At 36.2% G+C, this 25,560-nt stretch overlaps 1 protein-coding gene and 1 long non-coding RNA gene across 5 annotated transcripts in view; one reads left to right on the top strand and one right to left on the bottom strand.

Annotated features, from left to right (window-relative positions):
• Window positions 1-8,262, top strand: part of LOC109024797 (uncharacterized) — a 31,988-nt gene extending 23,726 nt beyond the window's left edge. For both annotated transcript variants that reach the window (XR_002004329.4, XR_008672841.2), the window contains exons 2-3: window positions 1,743-1,833; window positions 7,939-8,262. This is a non-coding gene — a long non-coding RNA (uncharacterized lncRNA). The remainder of the gene's footprint in view (window positions 1-1,742; window positions 1,834-7,938) is intronic.
• The window catches only part of ERICH3 (glutamate rich 3), a 105,735-nt gene that overhangs the window by 45,392 nt on the left and 34,783 nt on the right, over window positions 1-25,560 (bottom strand). For 2 of the 3 annotated variants that reach the window (XM_004025985.5, XM_055366566.2), the window contains exons 6-8: window positions 22,858-23,016; window positions 18,293-18,508; window positions 7,277-7,457 (exon numbers count right to left, since the gene is read on the bottom strand). In XM_004025985.5, coding sequence (XP_004026034.5) covers window positions 7,277-7,457; window positions 18,293-18,508; window positions 22,858-23,016 — 556 coding nt within the window. Of the gene's footprint in view, window positions 1-7,276; window positions 7,458-18,292; window positions 18,509-21,242; window positions 21,470-22,857; window positions 23,017-25,560 lie in introns of those variants that run through there. The other variant, XM_055366610.2, reaches the window with a different exon arrangement.

Genomic DNA, 25,560 nt, shown 5'->3' with positions numbered 1-25,560 from the left:
CATGCCTCTATCTTGCTATGCTATCTATTGATAAAGCAGTTAATAATAAAAGGCTACTGTGAGCTCATTAATACATTTTAAAATGCTTTTATTTTTAGTTGTGACTTTAAATATTCTAAAACATACATGAATGAAGCAGTTATTTCATCTCCAAGCTATACTCAATTCTGTTTGGATTTGAGAACACTTTGTTTTCCCCATCCACCCAAAAGTCCCACCAATAAATTTAGAACGACTGCTTACAATTAATAGTTTTTAATCATTCCAAGTCTTTATAATGTTATTTGCAAAGCCTGCCACCCTATCCCCACAGACGTCCTAAACCCTAAGTCTGGGAAACCTTATTCTCTCAAAATCCTGTGTCTCATGAATATTTCTTACGTCACTTCCTAAAAAAAAAAAAAGAAAAGAAAAGAAATAGAGCCTCGCTGGACCTTTCCACATCTGCCAATAATAAAGTTAACAATTTTCACCTCTCTACTATGTACACATTTCCTATTGTTGCACTTACTACAATAGACTAAGATATAGCTATACCAGTGGTTTTCAAATTTTAATTGTGTATCAGCATCACCTAGAGGGCTTGTTAAAATACAGATTGCTGGGTTTTACCTCTGTTTCTGATTCAGTACGTCTGTGGTAAGAACCAAGAATTTGCATTTCTAACAAGTTTCAGGTGATGCTGATGCTATTAGTCTAGGGACTGCCTTCTAAGAACCCTAATCTAGACATTTGCTGCTTTACATGTTTGTGAAATCCATAAGAGCTGAAGTTGATGCATCTTTTTTCTCCAAATACCAGGACAATGGCATAGAAGACTCCCCCAAAATAATTATTATTTTAATCTATTTTTTCAGTTATTTAGAAACACTGTGTGTACCACATTTTTTCCCCAAAAAAAAAAAAAAAAAAAAAAACTCGGCCGGGCACGGTGGCTTACGCCTGTAATCCCAGAGCACTTTGGGAGGCCGAGGCGGGTGGATCACGGGGTCAGGAGATCGAGACCATCCTGGCTAACACGGTGAAACCCCGTCTCTACTAAAAATACAAAACAATTAGCCGGGCGTGGTAGCGGGCACCTGTATTCCCAGCTACTCTACTCGGGAGGCTGAGGCAGGAGAACGGCGTGAACCCGGGAGGCGGAGCTTGCAGTGAGCCGAGATCACGCCACTGAACTCCAGCCTGGGAGTCAGAGTGAGACTCCGTCTAAAAAAAAAAACTACACTAGATGCAACTCATTCTAAAGAACAGACTTATTAAAAAGGTAATTCAGTCATTTATACCTTAGTATTTCTGATGTAAAATTAAACTAGGAAAGAAAGAGCTGAAAAAGGTTAGAGTCTGGGAAAACTAGGATACAATATTTTTAAAAATCCTTTTGTCTTAATGATAAATGGACTCCTCAGGTGGTGAAAGCAAGTTTGATTGTTTTTGTTATAGAAGCTTGATTCTACATTCCTGTAATATAAACCATTCTGCTGCAGTATCATGCTCCATAACTTCCTAAGTTGCCAGTTCAGGAAGAGAGTGGCATAAGTTCTCAACTTAAGGAAATGTTGAGAAAGGGCTCAGGAAATCAACCCCTAGAAGTGACTGCCCTTCCATCGGATGCTCATGTAGCTGGAGAGTATGCCCAGATATTACTCCATTTTGTTTTTTCATTGTTTTTCAGACTTCTAGAACAAGAACTGACACCGTTTGCCTTTACTCCTTTGTTACTTATTTTTGTATTTTAAATACAGTGACACCTCCCCATCCTGACTTGATGATTTCTTCATGGAGCAGTGGAAAGAACGTAGTCTAGAAATTAGAAGGTTTTGGTCCATGGCACAGGTGAGTGTATTTTGGTGAGTCATTTAACTTTGTTGCCTTTCAGAATTTTCACCCATAAAACAGAGATGGGGGTGGGTGGAATGTGCTAGTCTATCCACAACACAGTCTTAAATATTTTAGAATGTAAAATATTAGAAAGCATTATATATGATTATAATTATAATATTTGTACAGTTAATTATTTATTGTTCACTGACAGTTGGTAGCACTGTTTTAGGCACTAAAGAGAAACAAAAATACTGAAAAATATCAAATGTGTTCTCTGACTCAAAAAGATATCATTAAACAGGAGAGGCAAAATTAATATATCAGTCTTCTGGACTGCGGTCACCAAATCCTCTCTTTCTTAAAATTTTATCTCTGGAGAAGAACTAAAGGCTTAAAACAAACTGAGAAGCATGTATTCATGAAAAATTACTGAACTTTAGGTAATGGGAATCCATGCATTTTTGCCGGGGCTACTCTTATCCCCAACATCTGCTACCGCCTTATCACAGCAGTTCTAATAGGGTAGGCCAGGCCACAAATAACCAGCCGCTTTGCTGTCTGTGGGGGTTGACTTGATTTAGAGTGCAAGGAGAAAAACCTTTGTTCTGTGGTATGACCAGTAATAAGTAGGAATCTCAAAGGCAAGCTAACAGGGAAGGTCAGAGGTTCTATGGGCCTGTGACTGTAGTTTTGGGTTTTTTTGTTTGTTTGTTTTGGTTTTGGTTTTGTTTTTTTGAGAAGGATTCTTGTTCTGTCGCCCAGGCTGGAGTACAGTGATGCAATCTCGGCTCACTGCAACCTCTGCCTCCTGGGTTCAAGCTATTCTCGTGCCTCAGCCTCCCGAGTAGCTGGGATTACAGACACACACCACCATGGCCAGCTATATATATATATACACATATATATATTGTATTTTTAGTAGAGACGGGGTTTCGCCTTTCTGGCCACACTGGTCTTGAACTCCTGACCTTAGGCAGTCTGCCCGTCTTGGCCTCCCAAAGTGCTGGGGTTACAGGCATGAGCCACCACAACCAGCCATGACTGTAGTTCTAATAAGGGCAAGCAACAGGCCAGCAGACAACTCAAAATTTAAAAGGAACATAGAAGCAATAAACCAGTCATAGAAGCATTTGATAAGCTCCCTATATATCCCTGGCTAACTGGAAGTGGCATGGATCAGAGAGGGCTCAACCTTTTCATACATTTCCAGCCTACCAGTAGCTTTCCCTTAGGCACAGAAGAAACACAAGAGAACCTGGTGGAAAATAAAAGTTGGAGCATTCTTGAAAATTGCCCACAGTTTGAATGTACCCCTGAACCCACTGTAGTCGGCTGAGTTGTGTCCTCCAATAATTCATGACCACCCAGAACCTCAGAATGTGACCTTGTTTGGACATAGGGTCTTCAAAGATATAATTAGTGAAGGATCAAGATGAGATCATCCTGGATTTAAGTTTGGCCCTCAATCCAATGGCTGCTATCCTTATAAAAAGAGGTGAGGACACACACAGACACACAAGAATAGTATGTGAACACAGAGGCAGAAATTGAAGTGACGGAACCACAGGCCAAGGAAGGCCAGTTGACAGAGTTAAGAAGAATGCTTCTTGGGGCTTTTCAGGGAGTGTGTCCCTGCCAATACCTTCATTTTTGACTTTTGGCCTAGAAACCCACAAGAGAATAAATTCTTGATGTTTTCAGATATACTTTTGGGGACGTTAGCAATGAGCTATAAAAACACAGAAACTACCCCAAGAGTCCAGACTAAAAAATAGCAATATAATATTTTTTAATCTGAGCAAAACATGGCTGGCTCTGCACCAGGATGATGAAGGCTAAATTTCACAGATTTAATTTTGGTAAGTTACTAAAAAAAACAACAAAAAACAAACAAACAAACAAAAAAAGGAAGGAAAAACCAGAAACAACAATAACCTTTGATAGGGAAAAGTCAGAATCCAGAATTCACAGGAACTTTAAAATAGCACCTAAATATGTAGTTTTCAACAAACAATCAAAAGACATGTTTAAAAAAGGGAAAATATGACATATACCTAGAAATAAAAGCAATCAAAACCACACCTAGGAATCTAATCAAGAGCAACTTGTATCTACACAAAAACTTGTGTTTTTATGTTCATAGTCCCAAACTAGTATCAATACAAATGTCCTCTAATTGGGGAATAAATTTTTAAAAATATGGTATATCCATGTAATGGAATATACTCAGCAATATAAAGAGAGAGCCACTACTGATACTACAAATATGCATGACTCTCAAAAACATTACGCTAAGTGAGTGTAAAAAGACAAAAGACTACCCATGGTATGATTGTGTTTATAGGAAATGTCCAGAAAAGAAAATCTGTACAGTCAGAAAGCAGATCAGTGTCTTCCTGGGGCTGTCTATGAGACAGGGACCAACTGTCAAAGAGAACAAGGGAACTTCCTGAAGTGCTGGAGATGTCCTACACCTGGTTTGTGATAGTGGCTGCACAACTCTGTACAATTCCAAAAAGAAATTGAATTATACGCTTACAATGAATAAATTTTATGGCATTTAATTCACACCTCAATAAAGCTATTTTTTAAAACTGAAAAAAAAGTCAATGATAAAAGAAAAATAAGAAACAGGGCTGAGTGTGGTGGCTAAAGTCTGTAATCCCAATGCTTTGTGAGGCCAAGGCAGGGAGATTGCTGGAGTCCAGGAGCTTGAGACCAGACTGGGCAACATAGCAAGACCCTACCTCTCTAAAAAATATTTAAAAATTAGCTGGGCATGGCTGAGTTAGGAAGATCACTTTACCCTAGGAGTTCAAGGCTATAGTGACTATGATTGCGCCACTGCACTCTAGTCTGGGTGAGAGAGAGACTGTCTCTTAAAAAAGAAAAAAATTAAAAACAATTAATATAAGTCAAAGCACAATGAACTGCTTCAGTTTTGAGTGCTGACTGAAAGCTATTGGGATAAAACAGAGTAGAAGTCAGTGAGAAAGCTGTGCAGCCTTAATCTGAGTCCTAAAAGATGGGTAAGATTTGAATTTGAAAAGGAGAAAAGAGAAAGTATTATAGACAAAGGAAATAGCAGAAGCAAAGGAAAAATAATAGTGTGTATGGGACAAGTGAAGCAGCTGTATTTGCCAGAGCATAATGAGGAATGCACAGATAGATGCAACAGGATCCAGTTATGGAAATACAGGAAAATGGGGCAGAAAAGGAAGGCATTCTAAGAAAGCCAGAAAAAAAATGTTACTTTTTTTTGCACTTAAAATGAACCCAGGAAGCCATGGTTTGTGTTATCTGAAAAGATAAACATGGCAAATAAAAATGCCTGTGAAGAAATTGTACTCTACAAGTAGCAGGAAATACTCAGTAACTTCATAGGTGTATATAATAAACAATCAGCTTGTGGCTTGAAGTCTAAAATCAAATTGCAAGACATCATGAATTACCTGGGAATAAAGGATGCACTTGCCACCTTTCTAAATAATTAATTTTATTGTTACTTCTAATAAAAAGGCAAGACGAATTAATGAAAGCCAAATCTTAATGAGTTTACTGCTCCAAGCACAATGTTAGATGCTCCCCCTCCAACTTTTGTTAACAGAAATCTTTTAAAACTCTATTCACATTTGACTGAATCATGCACAGCTTTGATTTGTAGAAAGGGCAGATTCTTTTCAGTCCAGCTAAATTGCTAAGATTGCTGAACCACAAGTCAACTCTGAGCCACCCAACTTTTCAATTTTGAACAATTACTTTCCTGGCAATCAAGGGAAAGCTGAGACAAAATTTTTGCATGGACAAGATTCAATTATTTAAGTCCCCATTCCATGCTATTATTCAAGACTGTCCAATGCCATAACAAAACGTCCCAGCATCAATATGTATGCAAAATAACACTGACTCAAGTAACACCCTTTCTCCCATAACCTTTGGTTTTTCACTCTCATCACAGAGTGTACATCGTCTACCAGACAATCATTTAGCTAAGCCTCATTCTTTTTTCATTTGTATCTATCACATTTTCCAGCAAATAGATGTTATATGTGCATTTTGTTGAATAAAGTGTGACCTAAAGTCCAGGACAGTTTTCATCACATTAATTCCGACTTTACAGCTAATTTCAGCATTCTCCTAAATTAATAGCTGAAAGTTATACTTTAAAAAAATAAGTGTATGTATCTATGCCACTATCATTAGGGGTTTCACCCCACTTATATCATGGAAATGTAGGAAACTCCATGCTACTCAGAATAGCTCACTGGGGCTGCCTGGAACTGATCAAGGGCCTTGCACCTAGCCAGGGGCTCGGGATTTGCTCTCGACTCTGGTCAGAGTGTTACCTTGGGGAGCCACTCCACCTCTGGAATCATCTCATTTTCCTCAACTACAAAATGAAAGGAATGAACTCTGGAATGCTACAGCAAAATAAACAAGGTAAATTGCATTCCTACCAAATATATAAAATGGAAATGGAAAAAAACAGTTTCTGACATCATTGAGCATCATATTGTGTTTCACTTTAAGTTGAAACTATCATTTAAGTGTTTACCATTTTTGTGATGGAAAGTTTTACATATGTAATTCCTCAATATGAATTTATAGTCTCTCTTTAAGGACATGAATTTTATTTTAAGTAATAGTCACTGTCTTCAATTAATGAGGGAAATCAGAAAGACTAAAAGTAAAAATTCCATGTTTGTCCCCAATTCTCCCCGTAACTCCTACCAAGATTATCCAAATACATATATTTCTTTTAATTAGTAAAAATGCTATTACTTTTTGGACCCAGTTTCTTAAGCAAGGAAGTAACAATATAACCCTGTAAACACTATTTCTTTTCACTGCTGCTCCCTTGAACTAAATATTGAAGAAAAACATTACAGTATAATTTGCAAAAACCTATATTGCATATAAACATTATCCTATGCTGACAAAAGTGGATTTATGATCAAATGAAAGCAAAAATGTACTAAAAAGCTATTTAGCCAAATTCTCCACCAAGTTATTTAGGTGTGATTCACCCTGCAGTTTATTGGATTTGTGATTTTATCTCAACATACCTCTAAAGAACAAATTTCCAATCTGGTATTTTTCTCTTAGAATAATGTATGGCATAATTCACTATGGCAAGCCAAATAGTTAAGTTGTAATTTCGGGGACAGCTTATTCGTGCAACATTTTAATGATCATATATCTCCATCCCAAAATTAATCTGTTACCAGGTTAAATCACTCCAAATCCTTTCTTCCACAATCTGCGAGAGTAATTGCTGCTTCAGTTTCAATCATAGAGCAGTAAATCTAGATTTACTTTTAGGCAGCTGGTTTATAAGTCCCTGGATATGCATAATTTCATAAAGTGATTGAAGTCATTTTGATATTATATCAACAGCAGCTTATCTATAGCATCAACTCCAAGCAATTAAAAAACATTCACATTTTATGTGTACCTTTTTCAAGTAGTTTGCCTTTGTAGACACAAAGGTTTTCCCCACCACAGTGCTGCTGATAAACTTTAATTTCATCCCGGAAGTCAGGATTATCAGAAGATAGGTGCACATTTTTCCCCAAATAGATCATTGTAATAGCTGCATTACTATGTAAGGATGTTTTATGAATCCTTCTTGAATCCTGAAATAAACAGAAAAATGAGGCTTATTAATGAATTACTTTCTAATGAGAGTTCTTATCTGACATTGTAATATGAAGAATAAAGAAGGTTATTTTTAAGCACCTACCAACAAAATCTAAATAAAGTGTCAATTTACAAATGCACAAAAAGTCAAACCCATTGCAAAATAAATCCTCCTAAATAACTATAACATACATGTTTTGGCTTTGTACTTTTAATGTAAATAATGGGGATTTGGATAGAGTTTGTCATTTTTTACTTTAAGTGCAAGTGTGTGGGGAGGTGTGTGGGAGTGTGTTTGTTATATATAGCAAAAATTTCAGTGACACCAAGAAGAAACTTTTGGCTCTTTTAGCTGGTTCTCCAATAAAAATCCAAACAAATGAACTAAATAAATATTAGTAACATCATTTTGTTTCAGTTTGAACTGACTTAGAGATTTAGCAATAGTTTTTGTAATTGGCTGCTTTATCTTTACAGCTGAGCACTGACAACACATCCTTCCCTGGGCTTATTCCATCTGAGAGGGAGATGCACATGTATGATTTCTTCTACGGTCATTCTGAAGATCGGTGTCATCAATAATTTGTGCTTGGGACTATCCAGTTTCACAGGGGCATTCAGTTGATTGAAAATCCAATATCAATATTGTTTATAGTATCAAAACAATCTACCGATCAAAGTCTCTAAAATTACTACAAAAACCTATTTGATATCCTATGGCATTGCCCAATTTAAATTATTTATAAAATATGCAGTAAATGTGTATGCCAGAAAATCAATGTCCTAGGCATTGACTCCTAATTAATTGTTTGAAATATTTTCATAATAGTGAATGAGCACAGTGTTTGCCTTACCTCTACGAGGAAGAGGAGGAAGTAGAAGCAGAACAAAGGAAAGGAGGAAGAGGCAGAGAAATAAGAAAGGCTGAGAGGGTTGAAAGACTTTAAGGGGGGCTAGTAAGAACATTGTAGGCCTCTAGAATTGTACACAGGCCAGCCTTTCCTTCTCATCTACTTCACTTTCCTAAAAATCAATTTTAAGCTAGACAAAAAATGTGCAGAGACCAACTTTAAGTGGATCCAAGGCAGTAATTTGAGTTGATTCCATCAAATTATAGATGCATGAGAAGCATGCATTTTCTAAAGAATAACAACGCTGCAACAAACATTTTTGAAGGAACTACTAAAATATTTCCATCTCTAAACTCATCCTCTTCCACTTCAGATAATTTTTTTTCCATTTCATTCTATTCTCTGAAGCAAAAACCAGAGGAAAGAAATCTGATGGAATGAAATTCTGCTAGCAACCATCTGAAAGTATAAATGAGGGAGAAAGTCCAAGATTTAAAAATTCAAGCAAATTTTCTTGCCTGTTGGAAGGAAGAGCTCTCAAATAAAGAGATAATCAAGAGACATATTACAGGGCATCAAGAGCCATGAAAGTAAATCAGCAAACTGGATAATTTCTTGCAGATTAGAAACATCTCCCTGAATCACAGTTGAAGCAAAGGGGATGATGCCAGGTCTGACTCCTACTTGGAAAATCATAATCCCATGTTTCCTCTTGCCTGGGCAACTGTGGAGCTGTGACATGCCTGTGTGCAGCCCACTGCACAATCAGCAGACCTCAGGCAAATCCAGCTCCAAGCTGCACCTAGCACCTTTAATGAAGTGACTGATTAAATAAAAGCATCCCCCTTTTGTTAAGCAATACTTTCTGAAGCAGCATGGATTTAGAGGCAGCCCTGTGAGTTTGTAGGCGATAAGCACTATATAAATACTAGGTAATAGTGGGATTAGAGTCAGGGAAAGACCTGTGTCCTGTGTATGAAATGAGAAACTGGAAGGAGAAACTTTTAAAGAGAAAAATACAGGAAAAGGCAGCCCTTTATCCTTTTCATTTCCTCTTATTCATATTTCTTTCTGCTAAAGCTTATTTCTGATGGTAACATCTCTTTTCTCTTGGGTCTCATTATTTCATTCTCTTTTTAAAAAATATTCCCTAATTATTGCAACCAAGTAAATTTTTTCTGAGTTCTAACAGAAGGCCCAAGTGACAGCTCCTGATTAAATATACACACTAGGAAACAAACAGTAGTTTCTTTCAATTGACTGAACTGCCTCTATACTTACCATCTTGCAAAGATATAATGACCAGAGACAAATGAAACTTTAATAAGGTTTCTCGGCCCTTTCTGCTATCCTCAAGTAAGTATCAAAACCTTCCATGAAAATTCAGTTCCATTTGAAGAACAGGAACAAGGCCTCATGCCCCTGCATAACTAAAGCTCTTCTTTCTGACTTCCTTCACCAGTTGCTTATGACTTTCCTTCTCATTTCTTTTCAGATTTCTCAGGCAAGTACAACTGAGCTGATAAATAAACAGCAAGCCCATTGAGTGGTTAACCCATCAGTCATTATATATTTGCAACATTTAGCATTCAATTGATATACTAAGTTTTCACTGAAATCTCTTTTATCCATGCCCACACAAAAAGTATAGTGTCAAAGGGCCTGTTCTTGTTGATAGTGTTGGGCAATAACTCCTCTCCATCTTCTTCACGAAGCCCTGGTGAATTCTGGACATCAAGTAGGGTGACCATGAAATTTATCATCCAAACTTGGACACACAGTGAAAGAAGTGTTACTAAAAATTAGGAAATGAGGGGGGGAAAGGGGCAGAATTTTGAACTATTCCAGGAAAACTGAGAAGTATGGTCACCCTACGAATTAGTCTCCCCACTTCTAGTCTGATATCCCTCAAAATCTCCCTCCTGTTGGAAATCAGAGTGATCTATTGTTATTAAACAGATCATGTGACTCTCCTGCTTAAAGCCCTCCAGTGATTCCCATTATCCATGGGATAAGTTCCAACATTCCCCAGGCAACATAAAATGTGTTATATTTTCTAATACCTACTATCTCCCAGTGATTGCAATTTCTCATGCTACGTTTAAATGTCTGGCAACTGAATTGATTGTAGTGGCCCAAACACTATCAACTACTTTTAATCTCCAGGCCTCTACAATTGTATGAGTCACATGATATTGGAATTATTCCCTTGTATTATCTCTCTCTCAGTAGATAAGGATGACGTCCTAGTGATCTTCATGCCCCCAATAACTTGCCAGTGCTGATGCTTAGTAAGGACCTAATTAACATTGATCCAACTGGACACAGACATGGAACAATTAGGCATTCCATATTCTGTCCTTTCCATATTCTGATAAAGCTACAGTAGGTTGGTTCTACCCTATATAGGAAGCTTGCTACATTTATAGAAACTCAATAGTTACCAGAACAGGAAAACTGATTCACAGTGTCTTGTTAAACCAAACACCAATTTTGGTTACTATTCTTTGATAAAGATTGATACAAAACCAGCCTGACCATAAAGAGTGGCAATCCCCATGTTGATGCTGGTGGCCGTAGAGAGAGAAAGTCTGACACAAGCCAGAGGAAGAGTGTTCATATCCCAAAGACTTAGGAAGCAGCTGGTTGTATGAAAACCTCACAGCACTACATTACACATGTTCTTCCCTTTCTCTTCTCTTTCTCTCTGGTTTTGCCTCCCACTTTGCTTTTAGTATAGTTTCTCTTTTCATTTTCTTTTGGGCCATTTTTCTTACTACTGTGTAAATTTTACCTCATGCTTATTCCCAATGTGCCCAAAAACACCTCAATCCTTACAGAGGCATCAGAGCTCTAGATTTTTCAGGATCTATCTCACCTATTCCTTCCCACAGAAATGATAATAAGGGTTCCTGCTCACATTTCCTTCCCCACTCCCTCAGCTTCCTAACCTACTCTGGTGCTTCCTTGTGTGGCTCTGCATGGTGTGGTGTAAGAGTTATTATTAACATTATTGAAGATGGGGTCTTGCTGTGTTGCCTAGGCTGGAGTGCAGTGGTGCAATCATAGTGATGCAATCACTACAGCCTTAAACTCCTGGGCCCAAGCCAACCTCCTGCCTCAGCCTCCTTGATAGCTGGGATTACAGGTGTTAGAGATTGGGTCTTGTTATGTTGGCCAGTCTGGTATCAAACTCCTGACCTCAAGCGATCCTCTTGCCTCAGCCTTTCAAGTCACTAGGATTACAGATGTGAGCCACTGCACCTGATCTTGTGATGGTTAATTTTACCTATTAATTTAGCTGGACTCCAATGCCCAGATTGGTAAACATTATTCTGGATGGATCCCTGACCAATGCATGTGGTGTGTCCCCTCCTCTTGGGAACTGTGAGTAACAATCTATCTTTTTGATGGCAATTGTCTCTTAATCTGTAAGTCTCACCATACCTGAATAATTTTTAAAAACCCACATTTTAAAATAGCCATGCAGAACAATATACCTACTTTCATTAAGAAAGGGCCAACTAGTGAAGGTTTCAAGCAGTAGAGAAGCATGTTGAGAGTTTTTCCATAAAGTTTAATTTAGCACCATTATGTAGAATCTAATAAAACCGAGATGAATTTTGCTTATTCCTTTTTCCCCTTTCTGCTTTTCAATCTCAGTTCCCTGGTTCTATCTGCTAACTTCCTACTGATCATTCAAAGCCCATTTCAAATGCCACCTTCTCTAGGAGGCATTCTCTAATCTCCTCGGTCAAAACTAATATTTCTTTCCTCTATGTTTCTATTGTGCTTTATTTATATCACAATTATAGTACTCATCACAATATATCATGGTTAATTGTATAAATATATCTGTCTCTCTTGCTAGACTGCAGTCTTTCTGAGAGAAACAGTTTAGTCTTACCCATCTTGGTAACCTCAGGACCTAGCATATCATTTGCCATTATCAACAAAAACTGGACTGAGCTATATTCTCATTTAGAGGCAGGACAAGTATATAGATGATTGCAATAGTTCCATTCAGAGATTAGTTAGCAAGCCCCTGAACTAGAGATGTAGCAGTAAGGATGAAAAAGGATTATCAGGTACATGAGCCACTCTTCAGGTGGCATCTAGAGCTGTGCCATCCAGTACAGCAGCCATTTCCCCCATTTGGATGCTGGGCATTTGAAAGGTAGCTCATTTGCTGTAAGTATAAAATATTCATTGAATATCAAAGACATAGTATAAGAAAATACATCATACTTAATTAAAATTTTTCATATTGGTTACATGTGGAAATGATATTTTAGATATACTTGATTAAATAAAATATATTAAAATCTTAAAATTTATTTCATGTTTCTCTTTATCTTTTTAAATTGACTATTAGAAAATTTTAGAATTGCATATGTGGCTTGCCTTCTATTTCTATTGGACAACTCTGATCTAGAGAACTTAGCAACTAGCTGGATGTGCAATGCACAAGGAAGAAGAAATTATAGATTTTGAGGCCAAATTACAGGACAAAAGTTTGTGCTTTAAAATAAATAAGGCAACTGAATGGAGAAACTGGCTTAAGTTGTAACCATGTTGAATTTGAGGAGCAGTAGGACCTATCAGTTGGACATCTGTAATTGCACAGGGCTTATTTGGTACCTAGGAGGTAGATAGGGGGCTTTCATGGAAAAGTCTCAAACTAGTGTCATAAGCTTTTTGCCCTCTCTTTCAAAAAATGTATAAAAAATAAAAGCAAACTTTGTTATTGGTTTCTAAAATAGATAAACATAACCATTAAGTAGGTTCTTATTTGGAAGCCTGTACTTTCACTTTTATAAAAGCTATATATGAAACTTTCCACATTTTCAGCAGGCTGCTGTATAGAGTAGGTGACTGGTAAGGTTAGACTACCTCGATCCTGAATGGGAACACAAAAGTCTGGAGGTGAGTGAGGTAAACCTTGGTGCAAAATGTAACTAGCCTTATGGATTCTGTAAATGCAGTATAAAGCTCTGAAGGTGCTAGAACAAAACAGGACAAAGCAACAGAGTCCAGAGACAACTTGCTGGACTGTGAGTCATACCACACCTTGCCATTTGGCTCTACTGATCATCCCCAGAGACATGAATCACAGAAGCCAGAGACCATGTTGTTTTACACATTCATAGAGGAGCAGGTGGTGGATACCAGCAAGCCACATTTCATTGCTTTTTACTCTTTCTTTCCTTTTTTTAAGAGCCTTTAAAAGATGCTTTGCTGGATGATAGTCATAAAATGAAAGATGAATTTATGTGTAAATTAGTCACAAGAGCCATCTCGCCTTAAATGAATCTTTTCTATATCTAAATAAACTAAACTCAAGTATGAATGTAAAAGTGTGTGACTCTCCCCACTGAGACAATTTTACTCGATGCCTAAGGATCAGGGCTAGAGTCAGCTCCAACAGACATCTAGCATGAAATCATGTGTGAAGATGACTACATCTTGAATAGAAAAACAAGTGTAAAGGCTGAAGCCTATAGGGATGGGTAGATTTATGGGTGAAGATGAAAAAGAATCACAAAGGAGTAGGACAAGAGGTAAAAGGAGACCCCGAGGAAGCATGAAAACAGAATGCCATGGAAGGCAAGAGAGGAGAGGTTTAAGGAAGAGGCAATTAATAGCATAAAATTCTACAAAGAAACGTCATGGTAAGTTAAAAAAAAAACTAAGATGGTAGAAATAAGTCTAAATATATCACTAAACAAAGTAAATTACTTGGACTAAACTCATTTATTAATAGAACAGAGATTCTCAGATTGAATCAAACACAATCCACCCCTATGTTACATAAACATATTTAAAGCCTAAAGTTTAAAACTAAAGACACCAAAAGACTAAAAGTGAAAGGAATATATATACACATATGCATATACACACATACATATGTGTATATATACGGTTGACCCTTGAACAACATGGGTTTGAACCACATGGGTCCACACATATGCAAATTTTTTTCAATAAGTATGTTGGAAAATTCTTTGGAGATTTACAACAATTTGAAAAACTTGAAGACAAACTGTATAGCCTAGAAATATTTTGAAAAATAAGAAAAATGTATGTTATGAATGCATAAAATATATGTAGATGCTAGTCTGTTTTATCATTTACTACCATAAAATATACACAAATCTATTATAAAAAGTTAAGATTTATCAAAACTTACACATACTCTTAACAGACCATGCATGGTGCCATTTACAATCAAGAGAAATGTAAACAAATACAAAGATGCAATATTAAATCATAACTGCATAAAATTAACTGTAGTACATACTGTACTGCTGTAATAATTTCATAGCCACCTTCTGTTGCTATTGTAGTGAGCTCAAGTGTTGTGAGTATCCACTTAAAATGCCATGTGACACTAGTCATGTCCACACGAGCAATTCATCTCTTTAGTAAATCATCTATCAGAGTAAAAAGTAATCTCTCAAAGTTCTTACATATTTTCCATCGTGTTTAGTGTAATACTGTAAACACTGAATAACATCATGGGACTCAACAAAGTTTCACTTGGAGAAACACTCCAGGAAGCAAAGTCATGACATTACAAGAAAAGGTTGAATTGAATTCTCTAGCTGAGTTTGCTCACAGGTGGACGATTCATTTTGTAAAGAGAAGACATAACTTACGGTATTGATAAATACAGTACAGTAGTATAAATGTATTTTCTCTTATTTACAGTTTTCCTAATAACATTTTCTTTTCTCTAACTTTGTAAGAATACAGTATATAATACAAATAGCATATAAAATATGTGTTAATTGAATATTTATGTTATTGGTAAGGCTTCCAGTCAACAGTAGGTTATAAGTAGTTAAGTTTTGGGGGAGTCAAAGTTTATATACAAATTTTCGACTGTGCAGAGAAATGACATCCCTTCCCCCCATGTTATTCAAGTGTCAACTCTCCATATAGAGTACACACACACACACACAGACACACACACACTAATCTAAAGAAAATAAGAAGTATTATTAGACGAAATAGATTTTAAGACAAAAAGTAATATGACAAAAAGGATCTCCTCACCAGTAAGATTAAAATAATCTTAAGTCTGAGAGCATATGAGATTTTCTAAACATTTACAAACAGAACTTGGCATAATTACAAAGACAAATTGACAAATCCATAATTATAGAGAATGGATTTTCATTATAACTCAAGAATTAAGAGACTAAACACATAAAAAGTCTACAAATGTAAAAATATGAGTAACATAATTAACATTTATCTACTGGACATTTATAGAACCTTAATTTCAACATTTAAAGGATATGATTCTTTCCCAAAACTGAACATATATTAGCTCACAAAGCAAGTCTCCACAAATATGACGGAGTTAAAATCATACAGATCAAGAATAAGATGCATTTTTAAAAGTAGTATTCAGTGAGCACAAAAGGAGTTCTTAGAATTGAAACATGGCAGGAGAAAAAACTCAGTAGAATGTGTGGAAGATAAAATTGAAAAAAAACCTCTCAGCAAGTAGAACAAAAAGACAAAGAGGTAGAAAGTAGGAGAGAAAAGCTAAGAATCTTAGAGCATCAGTCTAGTAGTTCTAACATTCCCAAAATAGAGATTCCAAAAAGAGAGAAAAAGGATTTTTTTTTTCCCTTGGAAAAAAAGAAGAGTAAGTCAGACTGAAGCCCTGTGACTCAGGAGACAGACATGATAAGGTCTGTCAAAGCCAGCATGCCTGACGACACCATGCTGTGCTTCTAACCTGAATGCAGAATCCCAGGGGAACCTGGCTCAGATGCTTATTTGTGCTTCACTTGTCACGACCCTGGGATGAAGAGGCTGCTGCTCCCTCCTCCATGCCCAGCTACAGAAGCCCATTCTCCTGGTCATTTTCCTGCTGGACATCCAGTGTCTGGCTCACACTAGGACCTCACCAGATACCTTGACACACTCATGACCTGACCACTCTGACTTCCCCAGAAGGGGCTTTTAAAACTGTTTAAAAACCAAACCCAGGCTGTGACCCAAAGATTCTATTCAGCTTATTTTCTTGCGGAAATAGCGTCCTTTCATTACAATGCTAGGTTTGAGCTTATTTCTGAAGTTTTATGCATATAAGCAATAGAACTCTAAAGAAAAGCAGGGACGTAGTTCACAGGGAAGTCAGCATGGTGCTTGCTCTGGAAAAATGAAAGGATGACGGGGAAGGAAAAAGGGGGCTCTTGCATAATACGATACTAGAGTTCATCGTGAAGGTGTAGTGAGTGCATGGTGCTTGCTTGGTTATTGTTGTTGAACTTGTACATATAGATAAGACTTTATATATTCTTATGGCTTGTGAGACATTTAAACTTGTGTTTTAAAAAAGCGTGAACAGGTAGAATGTATCCCAGTAATACATTTTAACACCCGAAAATCAAATCCTGCCCCCCAAGTGTTTCAGAATGATGAGTAAGTCATTGTTTTTGCTAAGTGTGAGCCACATCTTTTGAGAGCATGTTCATTGGCCAGGTAGAAACCAATGCCAGCATGCAGAGTGAAAAATTAAGTTAGTGGATATGGTAGATTCTATTATCGTTCCAAATATTCACTGCCCTTTTCTGTGAGAGACTGATAACTTCCTACTCCATTGAGGTCAGTCTTGGTCAAGGGCTTGCCAAATGGCATTCAAGTGTAAGTGACATGTGCCACTCCTGAGTGGAACCTTAAAAGCATTCTGTGGTTCTGTTGCCCATGAATGAGGCCAACATATTCCAGACTCCTTCATTCTGAGCTGTTCCTCCACTCTGGGTCCTAGAATTACAGCTGACCATAAAATTGTGAGCAAGAATATTGTTGTAAGTTGAGTTGCCTGGGGTTGTTAGACTAAGCTCCAGTAAACTGCTCTATAGAGAACTTACTAATGAAGAAAAGATAAAACAGAAGTCTAAGGTTGCAGCATGTGAGGAAATAATTTGCTCCTTTATCTAAGGCCTGAATATGTTGAGAGACAGAGATGAGTATTAGAGGAAGGCAGCAAATCCAAATTAGAGAGAATGACAGAGAGTATGAGCTACCACTGACAGTGAAAGAATATCTAATCAAAGACGCAGGGCAAGGGTGGGCCTTGGGGATGAGAGAGAAAACATGCTGTCAAAGACAGCAACCAAGGGAGAGAATTGGTAAAAGTAGAGTTGAAAAAAGGAAATTCAAGCAAGCAGGAAGAAGATGGTCCCCATCTTCTGAGAAGGTTAGAGGTAAGGACAGCTGCTGGGAGTGAGACGTGGACATGGGGTGAATAAGGTTCCTGAAAGTGAAGTTGGTTTTTAAGAATCTATGTGCATGCTGGCACTTCACTTCCTGATGGTCATTCAGTGAAATGTTGACCCAGCTTATTTGCCAATCACAAAACTTTCATTTAATTGCTATTGGTTGTATATTTAACATAATAAAAATGAAGAGATATTTTGCCTTCTTACTAGCTTGTACGTGTATAAAGTCCAACAGGCCTTAAAATTGTTTCTTCTATTAGTATTTTGAGGAAATCAGTACAACAAACTGTAATCTCTTAAAAAATTACTGAAATAATTTATCTATGTATGATACAGTAATTTGCCATAAATAGTTCAAAATAAACTATATTGTGTTTTTTAGGTATATCAAGGTTTCTGAATTTTTACAAATTAGATGTTAAGATATTTCTAACAACATGTTACTGAACAGGTGCATTTAAGGAAATAAATGATTTGGAAATAGGTATTGGTCAAATTAAATTTGACCACAAGAATTGTTAAATCTTTTATTATTAATTGTGCTAAACTCATTATGCAACTGAATTACTCAAGCGTTTGGTTTCAGATACATTCAAGCTTACTTATAAAATTGTATTTCTTTACACGCAACATTTTGCATGCAATTTCCTCCAAATTCTTTTACTGCAAACCTGGAAATCTAATAGTGCAATGTAATCTGAGATAAATTAATAAAAGAAAAATTTGTTCCATAATCACCTTGGTCAAAAGAGGTTCTAAGCCATTTGGAGCAGTGGTTGGACGAAATCTTCTCCTTCTCCATGTTTCAGATCTATTTTCTCTTGTGATTTTCCCGTTTGGGGGAAGTGGAGGAGGAATAGGCATCATGTAACTGTTAATGTTTGGAAGTTGATATGAATTCATTCTCTGTGAATTGCCTATGGAGTTCCTGAACTTCATCACTGCCTTCTTGCCCTGTAATCATATTTCATCACATAAGAACCAATGAAACAGAATCAGTGACTCAATGTAACCCAAATTTAAAGACAAGCCTAACTGATTGACATTGCATGCAAACACAACTGATATCAATAGACAAACTCAAAACACTCCAATCTGCTGAAAAATGACACTTTGTAGTATCTGCAGCAAATTAAAAATTCTAACCTTATGTGGTATATTTTTTAACTAACATAAAGTGATGACACTTTTACAGTACTTTTGGGGTTTTTCTTCAACAATCCATTAAACCCAATACAATTAAACAATTTAAAATCAAGAAGTTTGAAGTGTGCTTTAAAGCAGAGCTTTCGTCCAGTTAGCAATAGGAAATTAGGACTTTTTTCATATTCTTATTTCAGGCATCTAGGTATTAGAATATGCAGGATTTGCAAAGCTGTAAACAAACTGGCATGTACTGTTTAGCATAAATAACTCATGTACTATTTAGAGTAAATTATTACATTTACAGAGGAAAAATTAAAATATTTATCAAAATTTTAAGGTATATATCCTTTGACCTAGAAATTCTAGTGGTAGGAATAAATCCTACACAGATAACTATATAAGTTCACTAATATAAATGTGTATAAGGATACATATACACACATGCACACACACACACACATATATATGAAGAAGTTAGTTGCACAAAATGTAACATCATGTAAGTCCATCAATAGGAAGATGTTTAACTAAAACTTGCTTTGTTCCTATGATAGATCTCAGCAGGCTTAAACAAAAATAACATGAATATATTTATCCTGAAATAAAAAGGTTCATATGGTATGACCATAAATTTCTTTTAAATAATTTACGTGTGAATTCTGATTAAAAACAAGAATGACTGAAAAAACTTGAATGTGGGGCTACCTTTAGGGATATACCTTCATATTGTTTTAGAGTTTAATCAGCATGTGCTATTTTAATCATTAAAAAACACCAAAGGTATAGTCAATAATTACATTTGTCAGGTATAAGTGAGTCACTGAATTTTCACAAATTAGTAATTTTTGGGTATCTGAGGTAGTTTCCTAAATTTTAAGGAATATTTAAGTAGGTTTATCTATTTTGCACCAATTTATTTCTATTTCTACAATATAAATTTATATTGTACTTATGTTTATTTTTAAATTTCTAATTAATTTTTGATCAACTTAGTTTGTATTTTAATATTCTTATTGGTGAAAAATTATTTTGTAGAAAGGAAAGTCACTCTCCAAATATCTCTCATTGCTAAATGAGCAAAAGGAACTTATAAATGAAGGGCATGGATAGCCCATATTTTGATTTAAAAAACCATATGAACCAAAAGAGATTTAAGTGGATATTCACCAAGGAGTTTATAATTGTTAGAATGGTTGATATTGCATTTTGTCATGCTCTAATTTTTCTTTTCTTATATTTTCCATTTTTTCTGTAAAGGAGTACATTTATATTGTAATAAAAAATAAAAATAAGTAAAAAATAATGACAAGAAAATGAATCTAGAACTTTTTGTGTTTAAGGATTTGAAACAAAATTATTTCTGAGTAGGCATCAATCAATTACATGCCTTCTTTGGAAATGGTTTACCAGTTTTTCAAAAAAATTAACATGTTGTTCTTTACCTTGCTTCTTTTAGTTCAACAGCATTTTGGACATCTTTTCATGCCAGTGCAAGTAATAATACTTTTTAAATGTACTTTAATATAACATAACAAGTTAAAACAATACCCTATTACTTAGGTATCTTCCAATTGTTCACTATTGCAAATACAACAGTACAAAATATTCTTGAATCTGTTTCTTTACACATATTCTGTATTCCTAGGATAAATTCCTACATGTTAAAATGCTTGAGCATGTTCATTTAAAATGGTGACAGATATTTCCATATTGCCTTCACAAATACTTGTACTAATTTCTACTTCTACCAATAATATATGAGAAACTCTCATTCTAACATCATTCATTTTCAATCAAGTCATTATTTTTCCTCATTTGCATCTCATCCCGTCTGTTTTTGGCCAAATCACTTTTGCCTAAATTAAAGACTCTCACTCCTGCTACTTAGCAAAGTTCAACCTACTTCTATCTGTTGTAGCTTCAAGTACTTTCAACATGTATATACTTTACTCTTTAAAAAAGCAATAAGAGTTTTTTGAGTGCTGGCTACATACTCAGCAATGTACAGAATATTATTCTTCTTTAGGAGCTTCTTGTCTGATTTTATATTAAATCATTTTCATCATCAATGCCATTGAAAAAAATTACAGATAAGACATAATCACAGTATACTTTGTCTGTGAACATTACACTATAAGCTCCAATAAGTAACTTTTGTCTGTCTTGATGCCTAAAGCAGTACCAAGGCCATCATAAATGCTCAATAAATATTTACTAAATGAAAAGTGAGTTTAGCTAGTTGACATTATTGTGGAATTTATCTCAATCTTGTCAGCACATGACAGCTACCATTAGCTGCCTGTCTTTCAATAATACATACCCCAAAAACTTGAAACAGGAAAGGCCCTGTAAAGATTCAATTAGTAAATCTATCCAGTGGCTCAGAACAGATTTGAAGAGTCACATTAAAGGAAAAAAAAATTGCTCCCCAGCCAGCAGAGCTTAAATAATACCTGATTGATGGTGTTCACATGTCTAATGGGACAAAGTATTGATCAAAGTAGCATTAATAATTATGGAACTTAAAAAATAATATAATCACCTTGGCAAGCGTGGAAAGCATCCATCCGAGTACTATCTAGGGGAGAGGAAATCCTACTCATTGGACTTTGAATATTTCTAGTCCTAATGGCAAAGTTACCGCTGGAGGATACAGAGGGTTTTAGCCAAAGACCTTTGAGTTTTCTGGTACTTTTGGCTAGCCTATTCCCAAGATGAGATGGGTGTATCAGGCCATATAGGCCTTATACGATTAACATTCTATTACACTATCTCCCCTCATTCTGATTCCATGCTCACTAGGCAACTTTCTCATTGTGATTTGGCTTCTCATATATGTCTGCCTACTAGGGGATAATGCACTTCTTCTATAAGCCTTGACTATGACATCTCTTGGTGAATAAATAGCCCCTGAATATCATTGAGTTGCCCATTTTCGTTTATTATCTAGAGAAAAATGAGCTTGTTTTGAGTTCGTTTAGTTAGCCTGGACAGTCTCACAAGATGTGACTATTCCTGGACCCTGGCTAAAACAGGAAATCTCTGGGTCTTCAAAGTGGAGACCAGAGCCTAGAAAGTGTCAAACTAATTGACATATGACTCAAGAAGTTTCTGCCTAACTGTAAGCAGTCTTCCCTGGATGAAGCACCACCACTTTTGGATTAATTTCTCTTGGTTTCTAGAAAAGTATTATTAAATTAACTGAAATAAGATTTATGAAAAGTGCTTCAGAAACTGAAAAGCATATTAAGCAGATTAATATATTATTATTTTTAGAGTTGTATTTATACTTTTACTGTGAAACACAATCACTTGTCTGAATTAATTTCTTAGTGTCAAGGTTATCTGTCAATTAAAAATAAAAATATCTTAATTTCATATATCTTGTGTTTCTTAAATGAAACATAATCATTCCTTTGAACATAATGACAATTGTACTCATGTCGCAGGTTTTTTCTTAAGCTGGCAAAATTTTCTTCATTTTAGAAAAATTAACAATACTTTTCCTAATTAGTGAATGTACTAATTCCTCCTCCCTATTTAAGTAACTCATGTTTCATGGTTACCATACCTCCTTCCTGTGCTCTATTAAAATAAGGGAAAATTATCTGAGATATAACCTTGAGAGGGTAGCAGAATCAAGCTCCTATGTGTGATAAACTCAGCATTTTTTAAAGATGGACATTCTATTCTTTCTATATTCAACCTTTTAAGAGTCAAACTTGAAGCAATTTCATACATTGATGGGAAAGTAAGTCGGCATGCAAATGCAAACCTATTCTTGGAAAGTTTCATTTTCTAGGTTTCATGCATTTAAAATTTGGAAGAAGTCAACACTAGGTCTTTTCTGATAGAAGTCGTATCTGGTTCAGAAAAGTTTTCCCCTTTGTTTTTCAATCAGCCTTGTAAACTAAGGAGAAATCACCATGCATTATTACCAATCTATTCTTTACTTTTTTGCTCAGTGACACAAATTACAGGCCTTCCCATATGAGTAAGACATAATTAATCACAAGTATGTAGTAAGTGTTTCATACATATACAATATAATTTTCACTGTGTAGATTTTAATCGAATATAATACCTTGACCACTGTAATAACCTATAATAATCTACTCAAAAATTAAAATATATTTATTGATAAAAATAACATTTACCCCAATGGGAAACAGAGCTTCATTTTCCAGCAATGAGGTTTTTGATCTGGACCTTGAAGTTACCTTTGGAACAGTTTCTACTGCAGGATTACTGGGAAGAGGCTGTAATCGAATTGGAGGCTGCATATTTCCTGGAGCAGTATATGGTCGAGGAGCTGTCTAGACAATTAGGGGAAAAAATTCCATTTAAATTAGTATCTTGACATGTTTCCAGAACCAATTAATAACCCAATAAATTGCCTAGAGTAATTAATGGTGCCTTTTTACTGAACAGATTAAACTTTAATTATGTCCTTCCATTATACATACCCTTATGACCCAAAGTATTTGTTAAAACATATGGTGTTGAAGTCCTCTATATAACTAAATGCCACAATTATAGAGTATTCTAGACAAAGGAGATGTCCTCCATTACATTCCTGTATTTTCATTCATACTGCAAACTTGCTGACAATAACTAATTTATGCTCTTCATACAATGGCTTTGCTCAATTTAATGTTACGTTGAATAATGTTCCTATTTTAGGGGTCTAAAAGGATATTATTGGAATGGACTCATTTCTGTCTAAATGTCTTCAATATAAACTCTACTCTGAATCTTTTAAGCCTTAAGACTGGTGCTGAAGTAAAAGCAGACAGTATAATTCAAACAAAAGAGGAAAGGAAATGCATTACAATTTATTCAACGGCATCCTTGAAATACTAGGAAAACAAAAATTAAAAAAAATTGTAACTGGCAACTTTGGAAAATGTATATAAAATTGGATATGTTTTCTATGCTAGATATTTTCCATTTGTCCCTCTAGATCTACCATTCACCTTTTCTGGCCTGACCTAGACTCTGGGGGTCACTCCTTTCGGGACTACACCCACTAACCTCAGGACTGCAGCTGGAGTCCACTAGTGACAGGCACTAGCAAGAGATGAAATTAGGGTCTTTCTTCTCCTTGACTCACCCTGCAGGGTCATAATGGGCCAGCTGGGTCCCTCTACCAAAGTCCACAGCTCCTACTGGGAAGCCCTCTCCCAGCTACAGGTACTAGCAGCTGGTTCTGGTGTGCAATTCCTCTGTTCCCCCATTAGGCCTGGGTGCTGTGGCTCCTGATATGCTGACCCTAGCATGCTTAGCGTCCCTAGTTGGTTTTCCTTAGCCCTGCCTACTTCTTTGCAAATAGCTTATTAAACACTTTCTAATTACACCGTTTGAGCCATCTGTCTACCTCCTGCTGAGCCACTGACTGATGCATTTTCTAATCAAGAATATACTGCAGCAAATGCCAAAAGTGCTTGTATAGTGCATTAGAAGTGCTTTTGGGGCATTGAAAGAATATTGTTAGTTTAGTATAAAGATTAGCAATGTGGCTGGGTGCAGCAGCTCACACCTATAATCCCAACACTTTGGGAGGCCAAGGTGGGTAGAACACTTGAGCCCAGGAGTTGGAGATTGACCTGGGCAACATGGTGAAACCTTGTCTCTACAAAAAATGCAAAAATTAGCTGGGTGTGATGATGTGCGCCAGCTACTCAGGAGTCTGAGGTGGGAGGTCACCTGAGCCCAGGCAGGTTGAGTCTGCAGTGAACTGGGACTGTGCCACTGCACTTCAGCCTGGGCCACAGAGTGGGATGCTGTCTCAGAAAAAAAAAAAAAAAAAAAAAAAGATTAGCAATGTGTCAAAAGTAGAATACATCAGACTTTTGACCCAATTGTTCTAATGCAATAAAATAGTAGAAAGTCTATCAAGAATTGTACATATATATTTAGGAAGGAGGATGAGAAGGATGGTATATAAGTGACTAATGAAAAGGGTTTAATACATTAAAGAATGGTGAACAACAAATATTCAGCTCTGGAAAAGTGTGTGTAAATACTTTAAAAAATGATGATAAGGCAGCTCCTACTACCAAAAACCAGCCTTAGAAGTTAGGCTTGAGAAGCATGTCATATGTTGCTAAATCTCTGATTTTGTTAAGTCAACATTTATTGAATTCCCACCATAGAAACCGTGAGAACATAAAAAGTGATTTTTAACATCTAATGGCAACACAAAACAACTAGTGTCAAATGAACCATACAAATACTGCCAAACAGACAATAAAATACCTGAGACCAGAACTTAGAAGTAAAAGTTCTTAGAATCTTTAGGGTAAGCCAAAGAGGCTAATACAACTTAAAGTCTCACAGAAGCAGTTAGATTTTATCCCAATTGTAAACAAGAGAAGAAAGTGGATAAGCAGAGAAGAAGGACAAATTTGAATATCCGACCAGGAAGAAAGCTGGTTGTGAGCAAGACATGGGAAGAGTAGCAAAGATAATATTCCCCAATATCTGTTTTCTTTTCTTCACTGGGAACATCGTTATTATGAATAAAGATGACATTTCCCAGCATCCCTTGTAATTCTGTGTAGATGTATGCCTCAGTTTTGGCCAATAAGATGAGAGCAGAAGTGACATATGAGACTTCCAGGTCATGTGCTTAGAGAGAAGATATGTGCTCTCACTTTACCTCTTCCCTCTGGTGAAATATCCAAATGGCGATATACCATCTTGGCTTTTATGGATAAAAGCAACACCCTAAGTTTGGCAGATCAGCAACACAAAAGGAGTCTGGGCTTTTGATGACTTCACAGAGTTAAGATAGCATGCCAGCTGAGACTCATGGATATGCTGAGATGGGGAGGAGACCCTTTTGTTTATGCCAATGT

The sequence above is a fragment of the Gorilla gorilla genome, chromosome 1 (assembly GCF_029281585.2).
Source record: "Gorilla gorilla gorilla isolate KB3781 chromosome 1, NHGRI_mGorGor1-v2.1_pri, whole genome shotgun sequence".
NCBI lineage: Eukaryota > Metazoa > Chordata > Mammalia > Primates > Hominidae > Gorilla > Gorilla gorilla.
Note: the sequence above shows the minus strand (reverse complement) of the source record. Positions and strands in the feature narration are given on the sequence as shown.